The sequence below is a fragment of the Hesperophylax consimilis genome, chromosome 27 (genome assembly GCF_061612785.1).
Source record: "Hesperophylax consimilis isolate HC1 chromosome 27, BYU_Hcon_1.0, whole genome shotgun sequence".
Taxonomy (NCBI): domain Eukaryota; kingdom Metazoa; phylum Arthropoda; class Insecta; order Trichoptera; family Limnephilidae; genus Hesperophylax; species Hesperophylax consimilis.
Genome location: NC_142862.1, coordinates 2,265,025 through 2,290,028, shown reverse-complemented (window position 1 = coordinate 2,290,028; position 25,004 = coordinate 2,265,025). Strand labels below are relative to the sequence as shown.

Here is a 25,004-nt window from a genome sequence, read left to right as displayed (position 1 = left end):
TTTTAAGATAATATCTATGCATTTTTTATGCCAAAACGTTAATTATTTGAAATTCCCTCGATAGAAAATATCGTTGCATGGGGGGGAGCTTACAAATCATCACTTTTACCGCTGGAAATCACTCAAAGGCTGTTAATAAAAAATTTTAATAAAAAAAACATCAGACTACCCAACCTCACAACTTTTCCAAGATTTTCAAGTCCCATCATTAAAAAATACATATACAAAAAATACGCTGCTTCAAATCCACAAAGATCTCTATAAGAAGTCACACCATGCCATGGTTCGTGTCGAGAGCAATAGGCAAAATACAATGGGTCGCTTATGGACTCCATTAATGCATACCAGTTTTGCACAAAACTATTACACGTACACTGGAGTGGTGTGGTTTAATAAACTAACGACAGAGATGAGATTAGAACCGGAGTATAATAAATTTAAAAATAAAATAAACTTCACTATCTTAAATGATTTAACGAATTAGAATGACGATGATATCTCACTATATTATTTTATAAATGATTGTATAAAAAAACTAAAATCTCTTCACTTTATATGTTTTTATGATTCTTTTTTTCTTCTATTTACATTATGTATGTTAAGTTTTATTTTTTTCCCTTTACATACGAGTTTTAGACTCTTGTAAAGGTAAACATGTTAATTTTTATTGAAATATGTTCTTACTATGTAAATTTAAATAATTATACTGTATTTTATAAAATAAATAAAAAATAAAAAAATCGCAAAGTAAGCTCCGAAAATTATTAAAAAACACGTTTTGATCTGTTATTTAATATGTTATAGGCACGAAAAAAATCACAGTGTATTTTTAAATGCAACTAAAGTTTTTTTTTTTTTTTTTTTTTCTTTTTAAAAAGAAAGACAAACATTCCCAGGTTACGAATAACCCAACAATGTTTGAAAATCTCCTACTACCACCACAGAAAGCCGAAAATGTTGCTTGTGTTGTGATGGAGGACTTAGCCAGCCGAGGAATCGAACACGCGACGCTCGGGTGAGACCCAAGCGCTATGCCCACTCAACCACTGACCGGTCAAATTTTATCGGTTTATCGACACATTTTCGTTCTATTTCGAACGAGTCGTTTTTTATTCAATATTTTCACTAAGTGTTATCGTTTTTTATCTTTGAACGGTTACTACTGGGTCTTAACACTAAAAAATGTGAGAAACGTCCTACAATAAATTATGCACTGTCGGCATTGATGTATTATACTAGATTAGCTCTGTCTAGCTAAATTAATTTTTAAAATGACCCCACATAGCGTACGTCACAAATATGGAGATGAACTTAACAACCCAACTCTGTTTAAACTCCTTGTACAAGCGTTCAAACTCGTAATCAAAACCACGGAGAATTTGTTGTCAGAGGTTTTGTAATATGGACATAAAGCCAAAAAGAAACTAACACTTACAGCAAATTTTATGTGCTGAATAAGGGCTGAATCAGGAAAGAATTGATAAATAACACAAAAATGATTTTAATTTAATTTATATTTTGTTTTGGAATTCTATACAGGTCCTACAAAAGCAAAAACGTTCACATTTTTATTATTGTCAAGAGGTTTTTTTTTAATTTAACATAGTATTTAGATAGAATGGTATATAATTATTGAAGAAAACAATCACTTTGTGATTTGAAATCATTTAATTTAATTTGGTTTTATGCCCGGTCGGGCTTTTGCATGCATTTTAAAACAGAAGATATCTAGTAAGCTGTCGAAAATTATACAAAATAATTAAAACTGATGAATATAAAATAATATTAGTAAAACTTTTAACAGTAACATAAAATTATAGAGACTAGAACAACACTATCATTTAATAATTATACTACTATCATTCAATTAAAAGTTATTTTGTCTTCGACCACTTTGTTAGAATTAAGACATTGTGTCAACTAGTTTTGGTCAGCTAGTTTCTCAACCTTCTTCAAGATAGCATTATTGAAAACTAACCTAAGTACTAAAACTAACCTAACGACTTTACATTAAACATAATGTAAGATTAACATAAATAGAGAGATAAATCATCAAATATTGCGGGTTCACAAGCGAGCTGAACCACGACTTATGGGAAAGGAACGAAGCAACCTAATTGAATAAGCAACAATGATGAGGACAGAGCTTCAGAGAGCGTATGGGTAAGGCCTAGCGCGCACCACGATTATATTTTTTGCGACACGATTTTAAAATCGTGCTACAATAAATCGCAAAAATAATACTGCGCGCATCGCGATTTAAAATTGCGATAATTGTTCATTCTCAACATGGATTTCGAACAAATTGCTTGTATTGTTTTGCTTCTTCGGAAGAGGAGGAATAAAAGAAAACATAAATACTGGACTCATCCTTTTACAACAGAAAGATATGTTAAAGGTTTCTTTTATCTGAAATACAATGATCTTCGACAGTATCCAAAAAATTTCTTTGGCTATTATAGAATGACGATTCAGACATTTGACAAACTATTAAGAATTGTTGGACCTCAAATTTCATACAATAATACTAGATGGCGGAATGCAATCTCAGCTGAAGAAAGGTTGTCAGGTAGCGATTTTAAATCGCAGTGCGCGCGTGTCCATATAACTTCAAATGCTATAATTTTATTTTGCGACAATCGCGTCGCGCGCTGTCGCGGAAAAATGTGACAAATCACAATTTTAAAATCGCAACTATTTATTTGTCGTATATGCGCGCACATACTTACTAACTCATACGTTGCATTTCTGCGACAAAATTATCGTGATACAGAAAATCGTGGTGCGCGCAAGGCCTAAGGGGTAAGGGGGGTGGAGATTACATGATTACAATATATACTTATTTATTTATTTACGCCCGTTAAATAGGATTTTACGTATTATTTATTATTTTTAAGTCTTTTATAATTACCGGAAAAACAGGCAAAACTTTTGCAGTCTACACGTCGGAGGCCGCTTGCAGTTAGATAAATATGTTTGAAAATTCTTAGAGCAAACGCGGTTTCCTGCTGATGGTACCCAGTTATTTTCACACAATTGAATTCGGATTGTTTCTAACCATTTCTCCATTTTTTCCGGTTTGTAGGGAAACCAAAGCGAAAATACCCATAAAATAAATGAATTCATTAAATGACGCAAATTTATTTCTATCAATTCTTCTACAAAAAATCGAAAAGGCGAAGTACATATTACCCGAAAGGCAATAACGACTTAATACAACCCTGATTGGCAAAATGCACGGACCAAATATATCACACACTTGAGTTGCCGCGCGTGTCAACGCTAGACGACTAATACATCAATAATTATCACGCATTTGTTGCGTGATATTTGTATGCTTACGTGATAATAATTAACAGGAATCACCCAATTGGTGGATTCCTTGTGGGTGTGTTATTCATGTGACGTCAGGAATTTTACCAGCAAAAATAGCTGACAAGCAAAATAGCTTAACTCTAGACCAACAAAAGGTAAAACGCAATGCACAGTGCCCATTTCGCATTGCGACACAATGCGTGCGCCTTTTCATAAATGTGCACGTGAACCAAACCAAAATTGTGTTGGGGTCATTTTTCAATGGTTATGCCGTGTCTAGTCTTATTTAGTCTATGACTGTCGGGCTTCGTGGCTCCCCACAAATGTTTAATAAAAAATAAAGAGATATATTCTTCGTAGTGGCAATAATTATAAATGTGTTTTTTTGCAGGTCTCCTAATCCAACCCGGGGCCTTCGGATCTCCACCTGTAAACTCCACATTATTTTTATGAGAGTCATAAAGCGTCATTTTCGAATTAATACGAATATAGTAAGTTTTTTGTGCCAAACTCTTTTGTGTAAGGAAACCCAAATATTATGGTGTTATTTAAAATATTTATCAAGTTTCCAAACAAAATCGTAATTATTTTACATAAATGGAAAATACAACAGAAAATTCAGGAAAAGATGCTGTATTTCATGACTACGGAACCAACGCGACTGGTTCGAGTGCAGTTTGACTGGATTGTTTTAGGCTGTAGGGTGAAGGTAGCCCTGATAAAAGCCTACCACCGATAAGAAAGAACATCAGCAAAAAATAAATCAGAAATATTTCACAAATAGGGAAAAATTTTAAAACTATGGTTTTATACGTAAGTAAGAAATAGTATAATAAATACTATGAATTTTTAAGAATACTGTACTATTTAAATGAAACGAACACTTTTAAGTTTATACCACTAATTTGTTTAAATTTATTCAACTGGTTTCGCTTATCTTAGTTTTCATCAGAGTAAAACTTTAACAATAACCAAAAATACGCAGTATAATATACTATAAATATATACGGTGTCCGAAAAATTGTAAAAAGCAGGAATCTAGTGAATCTTCCTGCTCACCTTTAGAGAACCCAAAATATTTTTTTTCGATTTGAAAATTTCGATTTTTTTCAATCGTTTGTCAAATTAATTGTTCAGAAAAAAAATTATAGCCGGCTCTACGCTTTAACAAATTATAAAATACATTAAACAAGGAAATTATACTAACCCTAACAAAACATAAAAATTTAAAAAAAACCTATTTTTCAATTTTTATGATTTAATTGAAAACAAAAGCACAAATCAACTCGGAAAATGTGATGTAGATTCACCCGTTTTCTGATTTTAATACGAGTTTCCGGACACTGTGTATGGGTAAAAAGAGAGTCAGAATGAAAAATAGAACAATGGAATTGTGAGGCAGAGTTAAGCTTACATAAATATAACATTGGACAAAGTGAATGAAATAGACAACAATGCAAAATGTGTTGAACTGCACGGAATATAGTTATAAGAAGGCCATAATAACATACCAACAATAATAATAATAATAATAATATATGTTTGCATTATACTTTTCTTCTGCGTGGGTTCTATATAATTTTAATAGCAAATATTCTTGTAAAAAGTAGTTAACAATAATATTCAATGCCCAGAGTTGCTAAACAAGATTCCATTCAATGTACCTGCACGTTCAACACGCTCTTGTGTCCTGTTCAGGGTTGATCAATGCAAAACGAACTCTAAGCAGAATTGCCTGAACAGACTATGCAATAATTACAATAGCGTATTATCTAAGGTTGATATTTTCAGTTGCAAACTTACCAAATACAAGAGGTCCATAAAATAATATTTCTCTGAATAATGTTTATGTCTCTATTGTTTATAGAATATTTCTCTGAATAATGTTTATGTCTCTATTATGATTTGATTTATATCTACAACATCTCTCCATGGCTATAAATGTATTGTTTTGTAAATTTTTCATTTTATATAATCTTTTGTTTTGTATAATTTTTTTAACTCATATTCCTTTCTCACAAATTTTAATTATGCTGTCTCAGTTAAAGTCACAAGGAGGAAATCCTTAAATGGTTTTATTTTACTAAATAACACTTATGTACAACTGATTAAATGTAAACTGTCGATTTCCCAAAAATGAATAAATAATTTACTTCATGATTATTGTCCCACTAATTAATTATGTATATCATACGTTTGTATGAGGCGTGTAATATAAATAAATTGAACATACAAAAGAAAGCATATAAATAAATTGAATAACGCCAAGGGAAGAATGGATTGAGAGATAGTTAGATTTTTTCACGATTTAAATGGAATTATACCTAATATAAATGGACTAAGGAACAAATTACATTGATTTGTCGCAAAAAATAGTGATGAAAACAAAGCGTTTGTTTCATTTAATAATATTTTATCAAACTACAAAGTGAATGCTTTCAATAAAAATAGATTACAGTAATACCTAAGTTATGTGCCTAGTTCGTAATGTATGTACAAATCCTATGTAATTATTTATATTTAATTAAAAAGAGTACTTAAGCCAAAGAAAGTGGAATGACTTTTATTAAAAATCACATCGAGACAATACCCTAAAATAAAGCCAGAATGTTAACGACGTAAGTGATGCAGCCGTGCACAAAAATATGCTACGCACGGCCCGGTGTTTTGGTCAGATTTGCGGTTGAATTTGCTCTATCAAATCTCTAAAATAAAATAGGAATCTTAACGACATAACGACTTAACACTTATTAAGTGATGAAGTCGTGTAAAAACAATATTCAGCGCGCGGCCAGGCGTAATGGACGGACCTAAGGGCGACTTTGCCCTAGCAGGCCTAAAAAATCGCTCTTTCCGTTGGGGTTTATTTTAATTATTTCTGATGAACGTATTACTAAAATCTCAAATGTTTCTAGAGGGATTTGTCGGGAAGTTACTAATAAATTGTTTAGAAAAATAAAATGTGGTGCTTACTGCCAATTTTATAGTTGAAAAACGTTTTATAAAATTTTTCAACATATATTTTAATGGACCCTTCCTATTATTATTAATCTTAAAAAAAACTTACATCAGTAGGGATCCTTCTAGAAACATTTGAGATTTTAGTAACATGTTCATCGGAAATAATTAAAATGTGAACGTCGAGCAAACCCCCGTTATTTCAGTCTTATGTTGCCTTTGAATGATGGTTTTTCTACAGAACGCGAGCGATACAATAGTATCACCGTATCATATTCTTCACCGATACAAGGATTAACCTCTTAAGGACCACTATTATGTGCCAGAATTCGGAATTCATACTAAAGAAATTTTTTAATTATTTTTCACACTATGCACCACAACATCAATATTCAGTCAAATTTTGGGTTTATATAATGGCTTTTATATGAGGATATATATTTTGAGTAAATAAAATTCATTGATAAAAAAAAGTTGTTTTTTTTTTGCATTTTTAATTTTTAAATGATTACTGAAGGGGTTAAAGATATATATGTACTTAGGTACTAAAAAATATTATTTATTTGATTAATCCGCCAAAACCACAGAGTAAGGAATATACCTTCCCACAAGAACGAGGGGAACAAGCCAAGTGGCGTAGAGCAGGGGAAATGGTGTGGGCGTCGTTCTTTCAGTGATTTGTCAATAAAGGAATCAGACAGTATACAGGCACCTCACATTGTAGTATCACCATTTAGTACGCGAAAATAAAATCGTTTTCTGAATTACTAGATATTTTTACAATAGCGCGCAAATTGCTTTGGTGTAAACAAAAGTTGGGGCTTGTATTCAAAGTGTAATATTTTTACAGATGTGTTTTATTTTACCTACTGCACTCAATTTAAGCGTCGCTATGACAGGCAATTCAATTAAAAAGAAACATTCAGAACCTGCGTAGAAAAGTCCCACAATGGACTGCGCTGTAAACCGTTGCCTTACTTTAGCAAACTTTACTTTTCTGTGCAGGGTTTAGTTATTTTAATGTGTAGTATTCGGCGTTCAATGAACGACTGATGTCGTACATTATTCAAAGCATTCTCGAACCTCAACGGTGTCATAAATATGGTCACGTGGTTTGTCTCCAGCTCTTCCAAATGAAACTCGGATTTCTTGATGGAGCAAGTCTATCTCTTCTGACGTCAGTGGCCAAAACGTAATAATCTATTTGTTTGATAAAGAGTTTTATGTTACAATGAACAGTTTATTTTGTTAGTTAACAATGAACATTTATTTTTTTAGTTAACAATGAACATTTATTTTGTTAGTTTACAATAAACATTTATTTTTTTTAGTTAACAATGAACATTTATTTTTTTAGTTAACAATGAACATTTATTTTATTAATTAACAATGAACATTTATTTTTTTAGTTAACAATGAACTTTTATTTTGTTAATTAACAATGAACATTTATTTTGTTAGTTAACTAAGAGTTCTGTGAACATCCCCTCTAAAAAAGCATGTTTCTAAATTTATCTTATTTGATAAATAAAAACCAAAACTAGATACTTAAATACTAAATTATAAACCTTATAATATTCTGTGCAAGGGCGGATCCAGCTTTGGCGCCAGGGGGGGGTCACGTAGTCGTGGTCAAGTTTTTTTTTTTTTTTTTAAAGAAAGACAAACATTCCCGGGTTACGAATAACCCAACAATAACTCCTACCACCACCACAGAAAGCCGAAAATGCTTGCTTGTGTTGTGATGGAGGACTTAGGTCCGGTCAGTTACAGTTACAAGAAGTTATAATTTAATTTTGATAATAATATATACAAGTAAAAAGTAGGTATTGTTGGATATGGTAACACTGGGTATGTCACTTTTGCTCCGCAAGCCCGGGCGGCGTAGCTTTAGCCTTCATTTTAATTGATTCTGAAGAATTTGTTACAAATATTAAAAATGTGTCCACTTCCGAAGTTATTAATTCATCATCTAGAAATATAAAATCTGGTACTTACCGCTAAGTCCGCTAACTTTATAGTTATACACGGGTTATAAAGTTTTACAATCGTTGAACGTAAAATATATTAATTGTAAGGTATTGTTTTATTAATCTAAAATATAAATAACTTGCATCCCTCGTGCGGCATAATTTTATTTTTTTTAAATTCAATTATAATTTCGCCGAAATAAATTAAAATGTTAGCCTTGGGCAAAACCTCGATGAACGAGGTTGTGTCTCGCCTTAAGAATTGCTTTAGGAAGTATAGGAAGGCTGGTAATTCGCGCGGGCGCGTTAGACCTGTCCAGACCTGTCAAAAAACTTCCGAAAGAATAAGTTCTGTAACTTACTAAAATTACGTTAAGTGACTTTTGGTGTCGTTTACATTGAGAATTTGGCCAAACTCGCCTTCAAGAGCGATTTACAGGAAAAAAACTTACGAGTCTAACCCCAGCCTTAGAACATTAACAAATAACATTTGAGTTTAAACACACATACACTGGCATAATGAAGAAACTGATTAGATTACTTACCATTTCTTGTAAGGAATTGAATTTGCAGCAACAATTTTTAAGAACACTATTACTTATATTGGAACTTATTTTTTTTAACTTAGTAAACAAATAAAAGTAAACACTTTATTAATAAAGTTTAGTCGTTCCGATTGAGGTTAGGTTTTTCTAGACGCTAGACGTTAGTCGAAACAAAGCGCGCGCAAGCGTCACACGTGGTTACACGAAATGTGTCATAATAATATGAAAGGTGGCGGCCGAAGCGCGCGTCGGTGGCGGTGCGCGGTGACGCGATAACATTCGAATTTTCAATGCGTTCGTTCCCGAATAATGCGTTTGCCGTCAAACAAAGTATTATATTAAATTAATTAATTATTGAAAGTACTTAAATAAAATTTATATTGTGACAAAAAATATATAAAAACATTATGTTTAACAATTTTAATTAGTGGTCCACTTAGGTCCTGGATGGGCCCAGGACCTAGGTAGTCATGACCCCCCCTGGGCTGGGGCCCAGTGGGGGGGTCATGACCACCGTGACCCCCCCCCTGGATCCGCCACTGATTCTGTGTACGTTTTTTTATTGCAAAATAAGGAATTATACAATTTGTTCAAAGAAAAGTCACCATTTCAATGACAATCCTTTTTCAAACTTTCTTCAGGCCGGTAGATACCATAATATTGATTATTCCGATTTATACGATCGTGCGAACTCTGGCGTGATAAAAAGGTAGTATCCAACACGGCCACCATGTTGAACTGGAACAGATGATGAAATGCCCAATGGTCGAGGTAAAATAGGACTTCACTGAGTGAAATAACAAAAAAAAATTAAAATATGTAAATAGATATATTTATCATTTATATTTATCGTCATATCTTACGCAACCTGCTATAAACTGTGTGGGTACATAAAATGTATAAGTTTTGTATATTTATGAACGCATATTATGTGACTTTTGAAAACAGTTGGCGATCACAGGTTTTGAATAGAACTGTAGGAAATATGTGAAAAACTAATTATTTGTCGCATCAAGTCATCAACTGCTAAGATATGAATTTTATTTAAAAACATTTACAAAATGTAATAGTAATTTTATCGCAAAATCACTCCAATTGGCACAGATTCAAGCCTATAGGGCCACACGAAGAAAAATGAGTATTGTTAATTAATTAAGAATCTCTTAAAATTATTCTTAATTCGATAAAAATGGCATATTAGGCCCTTAACGAAAGAATTGATCGGTTGCCTGATAAACTTTTACAAAATACGTATTATTATAGGTATGTATTATTAAAGCAAAAGCAGGCCCATGAACACTGTTCTCAAATATATTATGAATTTCCTAAACGTTTAACAGTAAACGGAATGCAATTTCGTTTTAATCGGATTACTAATAATTTGAACAGATTCTTATTAAATTAGCAATAGTCATTTTTCTCCGTGTAGAAATACTACAGAATCACATAAATAAAAATGAGGTCGTATTTAAAATAGCCATTTCAATGGCATCCATATGTATACGGCTCAACATATAATTTTCCCATTTTTACATAAACTTCACCCTTAATTCCTTGAGGGAAATTATCTCCCAGGACCTGTCACATTTTTAGGGGATGCTGTGAAAATAAGGAGAAGGAACCTGGGTTGTGGAAACCATTGATTACACATAATAACATAGCTTTAGAAAGAGTCACGGAAATGAGAGATCTTGAAATTATTATGGACGAAAAACTAAGTTTCAACAATCATATCCATCAAATTGTGAACAAAGGTATGAAAACACTAGGCTTAGTATTAAGAACAACTAAAAACTTTAATTCTTTACAAGCCATTAAACTATTATACTTATCTCTAGTAAGAAGTCTAATTGAATATAACTCAGTAGTTTGGTCTCCATCTTACAAAATTCACATTAACAACATTGAGCGAATACAAAAAAAAAATCTACGTTTTATAAATTTTAAATTAAATATCCCTGTCGAAGACTTAAAATACAATTTCTTATTAAATACTCTAAAAATACATACATTGCTTAGATAGACGTAAAATAAACGATTTAACGTTCTTATTCAAAATACTTTCTTTCACAATCTTTCACAGAACTTGAAAATGAACGTTGAAATTTGATGAATTGTTAAGATTCTCCGAAACAACCCGTCCTAAATTCGACTGTTGTGAACTCCTGCAACTTATAAACACACAGTAACAACACGACAAAATACAATATTCTACGGCAGCACACATAAGCGTAACTACATTGCCCACTCTCCGATACAACGACTTCACACCATGGGAAATCATTACTTGGGTGATGTTGACATATTCGTCACCTCAGTGCTTAATTGTCCAAACGACCATTTGCAAATTTTACAGGAGGAGGTTTTCTTTAATTATTTCAATGAAACATTATGACAGGTGTTTAAGATGAAGATATTTCCGTCAAGCTAAAGGTCTCATCAGTTGAAGTAATTCTTTGTAAATTGACTAAGGATAGTTTTTGATACTTTTTTTACATTTTAAAATGGAGATTGAACAAAAACGCACCACCAGAATTTTGTAAAAGGAGATTGAACAAACTGGAACTGGAGATAGGGCAACTTTTGCGTAGAATTTTCCGTGCTTGTTTGTTCAAACGACCACCTTTAGTTATACAGGGTGTATCGGCACTAACCCGACAAACTTTAACCAGCTATTCCTTAGCACATTTGGAGTAAAAAATGTTATGGGCACTTTGCTGTCCGGTAGCATTTTTTTTCAATTAAAAACAAAAAAAATTAAAATTTCCACACTACATCACTGTCATTGGCATTGCGTTTCGTGTTCAACAGCTGTTATAAGCAAGTATGTCAAAAAGCGTCTTCGCTCTTTCGCACACACTAAATAATAATAGTTAAAAATGCGACGAATGGTGCCGTGCCATTTCGTTGTGATTGTAGAAGTGCGCCAATATAGGTACACACGTGCATTATTCAACGGAATTCGAATAAAATATTTGCCAGATGGGTTTTCAAACTTTGACAAAGGATAAAACAGTGGTGACATGTGGTGAAAATATGAATAGTAATTTTTTATTAAAAAAAAACGTTACCGGACAGCAAAGTGCACATAAGATTTTTTACTCCAAATATGCTAAGGAATAGCTGGTTAAAGTTTGTCGGGTACGTGCCGATACACCCTGTATACAGGATGAGTTTATTTTCAATATTTCTATTTTGGATACTGACAAATCGTGGTGGATTCTATATATATATTTATAATGGTGATTTTTTCTTTGTTCGTTCCTTCTTATTTCCTATACCTTTTCTATACATAAAAGTGAGCTCTGGCGTTATGAAATTTATATACAAACTCAAATCTTATTTCCCATACCACTCTACCAACTGCGATAAAACTTTGTAACTTTGAGTTGTGCGCATGCCCGCGAAGGTTTCCCTATATTATATTGAACTATGGCGTTGTGAAATTTGTATAAAGATTCTCTTATTATTTCCTATATCATTCATCCGATTGCGATGAAACTTTGGTGAGTTGCTTTGCGCACGCCGGCGAAGGTTTCCATACATAAAGGTGAACTCTGGCGTTATGATTTTTGCATTCAGATTGTATAAGAGGTGGCGATCGAGTTGTTATAAAAACGTGTGCATTATTTCTTTTAGCTTAGCAGTAGGGACTGAAAGAGGGAAGGGTGGGGGTAATCCGTGAGGGGGGAGGGTTCGTGGGATGCGGGACAAATATTTCTTTGAGTGGCATTGAAACGCGTGCCAGGTACTCGACAGTTCCATTATAATAATTTACTTCCATGATAATAATATATTAAACAATGTCCAACTTTTTTTTATTTCCGACCGTGACCGGGTTTAGCCTATCAACCATCTTTAGACTTCCATCTTCGTTGTTACGACATAGCAACGAAAATAGGATATCCATATAATTTGAATAAAATCATTGCATTCCACCCCTTTTAATCCCCCTCCCTAAATTTAATGTATATAAACCACAGTTTAAGGAATATCTGACCAGTATGAAGATGACCTCAGTAGGCTGAATCCCTTACACCTCACAAGAGCGTCCCTGCCAGTGTACATACAGGGGAACTATGTAACCACCTGGTTGGGCGGTGTTATGAGGCGGGTTAAGGTAGGGGCTGTAGGAAGGGATTTATTAATGCGGGCCTTGAAGAGGCTCGGATTATAGGAGAGAGATGCCGGTAGCTCGTTCCACATACGAGCCGACTTACAAAAAACGAGTCGTAAAAACGACCCGTTCTCATGAAGCTAACGTCAACCGTAAACGGGTGTTCCGCTCGTGTCTGTCGAGTTTCGCGCACGTGCACCGGTGCATTAGGGATCAATGCTGCTAGCTCCTTGGAGCAGGCCCATTGAAATACCTGTAGAACAGACACAGCATGCCCACATTGCGTCTGTGGAGTCAAGAACTGTCAACCAACCTAAATGATATTTTTGCATACGGAAACACTGATTTGGGGATAGCAACCCGAAAGCAGAGCTCGCTGCTAATTCGTTACCGACCAACATTCCTGTTTCTCCGGTCTACCCTGGCAGTCGACATTTCTTGATTCCGACTAAATCCTTCTGATATTAATTTCGTGTTATAGTGTAACGTGTTTTCATTAAACTTAAATTATCAAACTACATCTTTTTACTTTATCACAACCTACACTATACACATTAATTGGCCAGCTATAAAGGTAAGCATATAGCGCCAAACGTCTATGCATTAGAGAAGGCAATCGGTCTGTTAACAACGGATTGTCAATCAGACGGATCGCCCTCCTTTGCACAGATTCAAATAGGTTAATTAAGTATTTTGGGGCACCAGCCCAGAGGTGGCTCCCAAATTCAACTGTTGGGCGGACTTGAGACTTGTACAGGGTCAGCAGCTGGTCACTGTTGAAGAATCTCCTAGCCGTGTACAAGACGTCCAGCTTCTTGGAAGCCTGATTTACTTGGGCTTCTATGGATCCCCGATACTTGAGCCGGTCTGATATACTAACTCCAAGCATTTCAATGGAGTCTTTATTGGGGAGAGTGCTCCCATAAAATTGCACCAGACTTTATCTTCAATATATCAACGATAGCGTCGTCATATACTTTCATGATGGAGACTTTATTACCTTTCTTTAAAGAAAGGTCATCATATAAAGAAGGTGGATGCGAAGTATATTGATCTCCCTCTTTGCCGAAATCAGACACGCTTGGGTTTTTGAGACGTTGAAACTGACCAAGTTGGCCTTACCCCAGGCACGAACCATCTCGTTTTTACTTCAAAACTCCCCGAGCTGTTCGGACATCATTGGTGAAAGAAGCCTGTCAAAAAGATAACCCTCGTGAACGGTGCTGTCATCAGCGTAGCAGTGAATTGGTGCACATTCAACGAGATCGTTGATGTGCAACAAAAACAGCGTCGGTGACAGCACAGATCCTTGTGGCACCCCCGCATTGATTTGGTGCGGTGAGGAAGAGGAGCCGTCAACCACGGTTTTAATTGTTCTTCCCCTCAGAAAGTCTGCAGTCCAACTATGCAGGGTTGGGTGGATCCCATACGATGGTAACTTCCCTACAAGCGCCCGGTGCCAGACTCTGTCAAATGCTTTGGAGATATCCAACCCAACGGTTTGGGTTTCACCAAAACGCTCCATGTACCGCCCCCAAATATGCGTCACATATCCGAGTACATCGCCACTTGATCGGTTTCGACGAAATCTATATTGCCTATCGCTTAAGATATTGTTATTCTCGAGATATGTGAGCAATTTGTTGTTAACCACATCAGAGGGTCAGAGCTTTTGATTTTATCTTTAACAGAGCTCGTAGTAAACCCAACGGACTATACATCTCTTGGTGTCTCAAATTTCTTTCAATTAAGATATGCACAGCATCGACCTCCTGGACATTACCGTGACCGGGTTCCGAAAATTTTTGGATAATTTCTATTATGTTCTTTGAGTCTTCACTCAGTAGAAATTTCATAATTGCCATACTCATGTGAGAATTGCGATTTTGTGGCACGCGCGAATCTGACCATAATATTAATTTATTAATAGTGGATGGTAAATGTTCTATAACGCTCTTTAAAATTTTTATTAAGGTGCTTGCCAGATCGTCTCCAGTTCTGCCATTTGTTGTTTCATCCCACAATGCGTTAGTTGCCGACTTATTTATATTGCAGTGTCCTGTTAAATTATATACTGTTAATTTGCTTGAGTAGTAAAAACAAGACACTGTAGCTTTTGGTAGGCTAAATATGTTTTCAAAGTCAAAGGTAACCACGGTTGTATCTGCATTCATATTATTATCTCTATCTTTGGCTCTTTCTTCGTTTCCTTCTATTTTGCGCTTAATGTGCTCCTCGTGTTTATGCATCATATCATCGCTTGGATTTTTTTGAGCTTTAAATTGTGAACACATATCACAGACATCTTTTTTTGGGCGGTGAAAACTTAAGTTAAACTTTTCATTGAACATTTTCCCGTATATGTTTTCATTTACTGGATCTTTATGTTTTTCCACATATAAAGCATACATCTTCGCAACGCTCAACTCACAAGCCAAGTATTTACGTTTGGAATTCTCTCTACAAAAATGTGACTCTTGCGTTGGGAATGACTGAATGTGACTTACCACCTCTTCAATTTTTTCGGTGGATGTCTGTTTCTTAGGGTGTTTTCCTCTAGCGGGAGTGGGTACTATATGCAAGCATTTCTTATTTATTTTATCATGAAAGTAATAAATCCTGCGCGCTGAAATATCTAAAGTTGTACAGAAAAATGTTTTACATACTCTCTGTTTAGGACTGTTTGGAGTCAAAAAGTAATAATTAAAAGTATGTTTCCTTCTGCTTTGTTCCTTATTTGTTCTTTTTCTATTTTTTTTGTTCTGTATACTTTTTGTAATATTTATTTTTTTGTGCATCAGTAAGTTTGTAAAAGGCGTTTCTTATTTGTTCTCTTTGTTCTCGAGAAAAAAGTGAAGTGCATTTATACGATTACAACATTACCAACAAGTCTAGTGTTGACGTATTTCTATGTCTACATAAAATTATTAAAAATTACCTAACAAAACAATAGTAAACTAAGTTTAAAGTGCTCTTTTCTTCTAAATCGTAGACCGCGCGTTTAACCAGCTAATTTTTATTAAGTGGAGTGGCTTGTTTTAGTGTTTTTTTTTACCTTCTTTCCAAAACTGCCACGAAGTGTCAAACTCTACCTACTGGAAAAAAAAATCAACATTATTTTTCTCTTATTCCGCTTCACGTGACGCAATAGTGATTACCGATTATTATCTTATCCACTTAAAAATAACTCTTTGTACGTAAAGATCGCATTAAATAACATAATCATGAATACAAAGTGCATTGTATGCGAAAAAAACATTGACACTCCGTCAGATTTTATATGCTGTAGTGTCTGTGAAATGAACTACCATCTTGGCTGTGCGGATATTACTGAAACCACACGCCGTAGTGCAAGAAGTTTACAATGGAAATGCAAGAAATGTAATAGTAAAAATGCTAAAAATACCAAACCAAAACAGACTAATAACGATATACTATTGAACAACGAGCAAGAACCGCCATCTATCATCAAACAAGCAAAACAGTCTACTCAACTGCCGAAATCTGCAAACCAACCAAACGACACGGACAACTTAACAACCACAAATATAGATGGCGCTAATGGTCTTTTAACTTCTCAACTGTTTATTAAAGAGCAGACTGATTTCAAAACATCCATTATGAAATTCGTGGAAGACAAATTTGATTCATATGTACGCAAATATGAAGCTCTCATCTCACAAAATAACGAAATAATAAAATCTATCCAATTTATGTCAGATCAGCAAGATGACCTAAGAAAACGTATAAATGTTATCGAAAAAACTCAACAAATAGCCAATGAGGAATTAATTACACAAAAAAATCATAATAATATGCTACTAAGTACTATCTCTAAACAAGATGAAAAAATCGATAAATTGGAGTATTTAAGCCAAATCTGTAATATCGAGATAAGAGGTGTTCCGGAGTCCGACATTGAAAATAATGCAGAAGTACTCAAAAAAATTTCTAAAATTATCAACTACGAAAATACCGGCGTGCATTCTGTATTTACAAAAATCTACAGGCTGGGACCGAAGTTCTCCGACAAAAATCCAAGACCTATCGTAGCGACGTTCAACACCACAACATCGCGGGATGACTTCCTATCCAAATTCAAAACTTACAAAAAATCCACAACCACTATGACAAATAAATTTCCGCCAAACACATCTATGTATCCGATCAATTAACTCAAAAAGGAAAATTTTTGCTATCTCAAACAAAAAATTTTGCCAGAGACAATAATTACAAACACTCTTGGTCCACTGGAGGGCGCATTCTTTTGAGACAAACGGATACTTCCAAGATAATTTCTATAAATAATATTGCTGATCTGGACCGTGTTAAACGTCAATTACTGTGACTGACGATACAAGGTACTATGCTGCTATATCACTCCATTATACCAGACATTCATGATTGTATTATAAAATGCTTCTACCCGATATTCTATTATACTCAATGTGTATTCTTACTTTCCCTAATGGCTATTGGTATGTCTTCTAATATTATGTCACATTGCTTTCGAACATATATATATCTCATCTATTGCGAAAATACATAAAGACATTCCAATAGCATTTAAAACTCATAAACAATCTTATTGCAAAATCATATGCATCTTTTCATTCGCATTGTGGTATGTTTCGCTTGTTAATTTAGTTAATATCTTTTGAGAATCAAGTATATAATCTAATTATCACTACTTTCCTGGCAACTTTTTATATGAGTCATAGCAATAATAATTATATGTGTACTCAATATAAATTCTTACACTCCGAACTAGATTCCTCTGCTTCTATCATAATAACCTTAAAAAATGTCTTATTTCATATTGTATTGCTCAATATTATCACCATACAAAAAAATAAGAAAACAATTTTTGTCATAAAAAATGAGTGATATAGTGAATAAACAACTATGTACAAGTAGGCATGTGTATATGTGTGTATGTATGTATGCATACATATATATATGTGTATGTATGTATGTATACATATATATTTGTATATCTTTGTATGAATATGTATGCATCTATAAATATGAATAAGTGTGTGTGTGGATGTATGCGTGTACACGCGTATTTACGCGCTCATACATGCATGTACACTTACACAACCAGAAAAGAGAGTTATGTATTTGATCTTTTCCTGCATAATAGCATGTCTTAGACTTCTAAATTTTTTAATTTTTTTGTTTTTCTTTTATTTTTATTTCTTCTTTATTCTTTTTATTTTCCTTTTTTTTGTCTTCTGCTTTCTACTTTAACATTTTTATATTTTCTATTTCCATTATAATTCATTCTAATATAATCTTTCATACTTTAAACATGTATAAATATTTAATTCATATGTTAACACTAGACCTCACATACTAACTATATACCATTGGTCGCCACGAGACAGGCAGTCGCCTAGTGTGGTGATTTAATGTATCACATGTAAGAAAATGTATTATTGTATTATCATGTATTCTATAAATAAAAAAATAAAAATAAATAGTGGCAATTATTGTCACATCCAGATTTTACTTTTTTCTCTGGTCTTAATTTCCCTTCAATATTTATATATTCCTCACCTTCTTCTCTAAGTTTTTTTAATATATCGGCTGATATCTTTTTTTTCGCAAGTTTTTATATGTGCCGGATCTCTAGTAACAAAGTATATACAAAAATAATGCATCTTTACTGTCTTTAGTATTTTTATCTTGTAACAGAACGATTATTGTAATAATTGCTAATCTTGCTACTTACTATTCTTACTATATTTTATCTCCTTTGTTTGAAACTCGAGTTTTTTCAGTACCCTTTAAGAGGACATAAGACGTCAAAATAATATCAGTTATGGGCGTTTTTAGTGGGCGCGGCTATAGCCCTTAGAGTAATACTATAGCCCAAAACATTTCGTTTACGCCCCGCGTTGGTCAAAATTTCGCACAGTGCGACATAGTTTGATTTCACACGGACAAGTTTTATAATTATAAATTTAAAATGATAATAATAATTTTCATTATTGTTGGCATTAGTTAATGAATTGCATAATTTGCATGGTGTTTTGAAAATCGTGGTATCTACATACAGTATATAATCATCTGCAGTATGCAAGGCATCCCAAATAATCATAAATCACAAATACTTTTTTGTTACTATTTTTTTTCTTGATAGAACAATCCCGATGAGTTAAAAAACTCACTGTAGGACGGGAGGAACTTACAATACATAGGTGGGAGTAATTAGGTACAATTTTACATTGGTATTTTGATATCAAAATTATAAGTTTCACATACGAAACAGTACAAAAATAGAAAAATAAAATATTTTTACTAATAAAACTTTGACATAGAAAATAGTTCGTACATTACAGTTTTTTTACATCTCAGATTTTAGATTTTATTTCTTGCTAGAGCAATCCCGATGAGTTACAGAACTCATTGTAGGACGAGAGGAATTTACAATACATAGGTGGGATTTAATGGGTAAAATTTTATGTCAGTATTTCGATATCAAAAAACCTTCACCGTCCAATGCTTTGTTTTTCTTTTGAAGTGGAAAAAATATGTCATCGGAAACCAAAATGAATGTACTTCTTATACTCCAAATTGAATAAGCTCAGGAATCGCTGGAAGTTTATCGAGTGCGTATACATGTATATACCTACATATTTATAGATATATAAAATTAATTAAGCTGTCATTTTACAATTATGTTCTGTAGAAAATTTAGCCCAAAAATTTACTTTTAAGTGTTTATTTATGTAGTACCGTCTCAATTCCGTTAAGCATTTTCCTTGGTGCCGTCATTTTGTTCGGGATAAAACTCATTTTGTCTTCTGTTTTCCCATATTTAACTGAAACGTACGTATATATTAGCCAAGAGATTTATTATAAATTGGTTCAATTTTACCTTAAATTTGAAAATCATTTCAACCTAAGTAAGTGCAGTAACTTGGGGAGATAATTGTACAATTCTATCTACAACGAATGATCTAACAATCTAAACTTAAAAGATGAATAACTCTTTTTAATATTCGAATGACTTTAGGTACTTTATAGGTAACATATGTCTAATTGTCTGTATGGAGAAAAACTTTCGATGTAGAGTATTTGTTTTATGGAAAAAAAACTTTCGAATTTCCAAAATTTTATACCGGTCACTTTGTATAATACCTTATACTAGGGCAGACCCAGTTAATTCTTGAAAAATCTGTTTGCATTTTAAAGTAAAGCAATTTTTGGTTAAAATATTATATTAGGTATTTATGGCATGTCTGAGTTCTTCACAATCAGTTCCAATTTTTCTGTGCCCAAAAATTGGTGTGACTGAAACTCAAATAATATAATTTATATGTTAAAAGAAACTACATTGTTTATAATTATTATATTTGAAATACTTTTTATATGAAATAAGTTTGACTTGATAATCATTTTTAGGTGTGACAATTACAAATAAAAATAGCACATAACAGCGGAACTTTTTATTCAAAAAAATATTTAAGGTAATATTTAACTATTAAAATAAAGAAACTTAAGAATTAAAAAAACTTCTACCAAATAAACTGTTTTCATATTTTTTTAACAATGTCCAAATTTATCTGAAACATGACCACTGTGCACATTTTAAGTATAAACAATTGAAAAAAAATAATGTTTTCTTTTATATTGGTGAAACATAAAAAAAACCTTTACTCACTTGACGAAGGAGTTAAATTATAAAAAACAGAAAATTTCACTAATAGATTTAAAAGTAATCGTTTGATTAAATAAATAAATACGTAAAAGAAATCACCGTACATTCGGGCCGGAACAGAGACGACCTTTCCGGCATGAGCTCTGGCCGACACTGAGCTGGAACGGTCTAAGTACTTCAGCACCTGCACACGAATACAGTTGCGTGCGTTACAGTATTAAAGTACTTACGGCTGTGTTTCCTTTAGCGGTATAGAAATTGGAAATTTCAGAGTGTTATATTTTAATTAATTCTTATGAATACATTAATAAAATCTCTAATGTTTCTAGAGGGATTCGTCGGGAAGTTACTAATTCATCGTCTACAAAAGTAAAATCTGGTGCTTGCCGCTTATCCTACAACATTTTACAATTAATAAAATGTACATACCTTTTTACATAGTATATTTAATGATAATGTCCTGTTTTTATTAATCTTAAATATAAATAACTTGCATCCCTTCGAATCCCTCTAGAAACATTTAACATTTTAGTAATAAGCTCATCAGAAATAATTAAAATGTGAGCGTCGGGGCAAATCCCCGTTATCAGGGTATTGTGTCACCTTAAGGAAAAATTTGTTCATTCCGTAAATATTATTTTCCTTGCAAGTTTCTCTTTGTCTCGTATCACTCTTAACAATTTAAATACTCTAAATAATGTATTCTTACCTTCTTTAGTAGATTTCTCTTGTATGAACATAATTTTTATAATCACTGCTAATATTGTTGTTAAACATTTTCACCATATTTTACTTCTTATCATCCAAACACATTATTTTTTAACATTATTCAAGAAAAAAATAGATCATTCTGTAAATATTTTTTTCCTAACATGTTTTTGTATGATCCATACAACTATTTTCCATTTATTAACCATTCAAATTAACATATTCGTACTTTCTTGTAACAGCATAACTACTGCAAAAAATGCTAATCTATCTTGTAATTACTCTTACCATAGTGTATTAATTTTGATAAAAACTAAAGACTCTTTAATATTCTATAAGAAAACAGTAGATCATTCCATACGTATTGTCCTACTCACATGTTTTTATATGATTTACACCACCATCAATAATGTATTTACCCAAAATAATGTGTTCATACCTTCCTTAACAGATTCCTCTAGTTTTGACATAACTACTGTCACAAATTCTAATGTTTTACCCTATCTTTCGATATTCTCACCATATAAACAAATAATACCACTTTTATTAACACGAATATTTCTCACCAGTATTAATATTTGCGGTTGTTTCTTGACAACACTTAATAATTTACCTCAATACTATTTAAATCTTGGAAAGAAAGTTACTGGAAATGCTCCAACTCTGTTTTAATTACATCTTTGTTCACTAACCTTGTTCTTATCTATCCATCACACTTACCCATACTCTTCATACATGCTCGTGATACAATTAGCTGGTACTAGTCAAACGAAATGATTGATATTAATCTACAAATAGAAAACTACGGTAACGTGATTTCTCCTGAAACCAATGATGCCTCAAAGTGCATAAATATTCTAAAACCCTATAAACGATTAAAAATATTCTCAACAAACATTCGAAGCATTGATAAGAACTATAATGACCTTCTTGTAACACTTGCCGATTTGAATAATATTTTTGACATAATAATTTTAACTGAATGTTGGATCAAATCAAATTACACTCACAAAAACATTACAGGATTTACAGTTTTCAATACACAAAATAATAAGACACAGTCAGATGGAGTAATTGTCTATGTAAAATCTGAGCTGGACCCGATTATCTCTGAATTAATCATTGATAATGCCAACTGCCTTAAAATAAAAACCATCCAAACCACAATTCTTGCACTATACAGGTCACCTAAACACCAAAATATTTCATCCTTCCTTAAATCCTTAGACTTGGCCTTATTTAACTGTACACCAAATGAAGAGCTAATGGTGATCGGTGACATTAACATAGATTTACTTAAACCAAAAGCATCACAAACTCTCGACTATAAAAATCTCATGACTCAACACGGGCTTATTTCTTATATTAATGCTCCTACTAGAGTAACTGATACTAGTAACTCATGTATTGATCACATATTTCTACGAACAAAAAAAAATGCAAAGGGAATTATATATCAATCAACCATAACGGACCATTTCTCAATAGCAATTGGTCTTATGCATAATAAACCCACTACCAGAACGTCACGTAGTAATATAAAAAAGAAACACATTAATCTCGAGAAACTAACTTCTAAAATTATTTTAGAAAATTGGCTCTCCACTCTAAACTCCACAGACGTAGACATTGCTTTTAATACCTTCTCTGAAACTCTCTTGCAACATATTGAGGATGTCACTTTAGAATCTCATGTGAATAATTCAAAAAATAAAAAACTGAAACCATGGATAACAGATGGTCTAATTTTTTGTATTAAAAAACGGGACAAGCTTCACAAAAACTTACTCAATAATCCAGACATTCAAGCCCAAATATTTTATAAAAAGTACAGAAATATATGTAATAATATCATTAAAACCACAAAAGAAAACTACTACAAAGAAAAACTGTCCAGAGTCGGTAATAATAACAAACAAATTTGGAATATCGTCAAAGAAATATCTAACACTGATCACCCAGTACAACCAATCAATAAATTAAACATCAACGGCCAAGACACCTCCCTAAATGACCATCCAGACACTGTGACCAATCACATAAATGAATACTTTTGCAATATCGGTAAAAATCTAGCATCAAAGATTTTAAATAAGACATCAACCGATGAAAATGCCCTTGCCGACATTATCAATCAATGTGCCAGTGAAACAGATAATATACTCACCTTAAACCCGACCAACTACGATGAAATTTCTCAAACCATTAGACAGTTAAAGCCCTCTCATTCGTGCAATCATGACAAAATTTCCTCAACTATACTAAAAACAGTTGAACCCTTTATAATCCATCCATTAGTACATATCATAAACCTCAGTCTCACTAAAGGTGAATTCCCAAACAAACTCAAACTTGCCCTAGTTCAACCAATTTTTAAGTCCGGAAATCCTACTGACATAACAAACTACAGACCAATTTCTATATTATCATCACTATCAAAAATTATTGAAAAAATAGTAAAAAAAAGACTTATCGACCATCTTACAAAATATAACATACTCTCGTCAAACCAGTATGGCTTTAGAGAAGGACTCAATACAGATTCAGCTATTTTAGAACTAACATCACATATAACACAAGCCTTAGACAAAGGTGATAAATGTCTGGCAGTATTTCTGGATTTAGCTAAGGCATTTGATACAGTATCTCATCCAATCCTTCTAGCCAAGCTCAAAAAAATCGGAATAAAGAGTAAGGCATTTGATTGGTTCAAATCGTACCTCACAGACAGAAAGCAATGTGTTAAGCTACCATCGCATAAACCATCCCATTCAACTAACATTAACTTTGGTGTGCCACAGGGCAGTGTACTCGGTCCCACACTTTTTCTCATTTATATCAATGACTTATGTAAACTATCTATTATTGATGGCAATATAATCACTTTCGCCGATGACACTGCCCTAGTACTAAAAAGTAAGACATGGGAAGAAACATTTCACAGAGCGGATCTAACATTGAAAATTATTAAACAGTGGTTGGATGATAATCTACTCACCTTAAACATAACTAAAACGAAATATATAACGTTTAGTCTTAATATTCCGAGTCAGCCTTCAATCAATCGTACACTAAAAATACATTCTTGTAGAGATAACTCTAGTTGTCTGTGCAATCCACTAGAACGAGTAGATTCCATTAAATATTTGGGTGTAATAATTGACAATAAACTACGATGGGAAGATCACGTAATAAATGTTACAAACCGTATACGGAAACTGGCATATATTTTCAGGTCATTACGAAATATTCTAAATAAAAATACACTAAAAACGGTATACTTTTCTTTATGCCAATCAATTATATCTTACGGTATAATAGTCTGGGGAGGATGCTCTAACACGATATTAGATCCATTAATTAAAGCTCAAAAATTGATAATGCGGACTATTTACAAAGTACACTATATTCACCCCACGAAGGACTTATTTAACGACTTCAAAGTACTCAACATAAAATCCTTATACGTCAAAAACATATCCTCCTACTATAAATTCAAACATACGAAAAAAAATATTTTTGAATCGACCCATAATACAAGATATTCCAACAAATCGAATTATACTATTCCCCCAATAAAAACCTCAATGGCACAAAGACAATTTAACTTTCTTGCTCCAAAAATATTCAATAATTTAACGTTAGAAATAAAATCAATAGCCAAATACGACAGTTTCAGGAAAGCGCTCGGGGATTTTTTGATGTGTGATTGTTATAGTGTT

General features: G+C 33.0%; 1 protein-coding gene across 2 annotated transcripts in view; it reads left to right on the top strand.

Annotated features, from left to right (window-relative positions):
• Positions 1-5,854, top strand: part of CNT2 (Concentrative nucleoside transporter 2) — a 94,787-nt gene extending 88,933 nt beyond the window's left edge. For both annotated transcript variants that reach the window (XM_089648414.1, XM_089648413.1), the window contains exon 14: positions 3,707-5,854. In XM_089648414.1, the coding sequence (XP_089504540.1) occupies positions 3,707-3,768 (62 nt within the window). In that variant the 3' untranslated portion in view covers positions 3,769-5,854. The remainder of the gene's footprint in view (positions 1-3,706) is intronic.
• Positions 5,855-25,004: the final 19,150 nt, after the last annotated feature.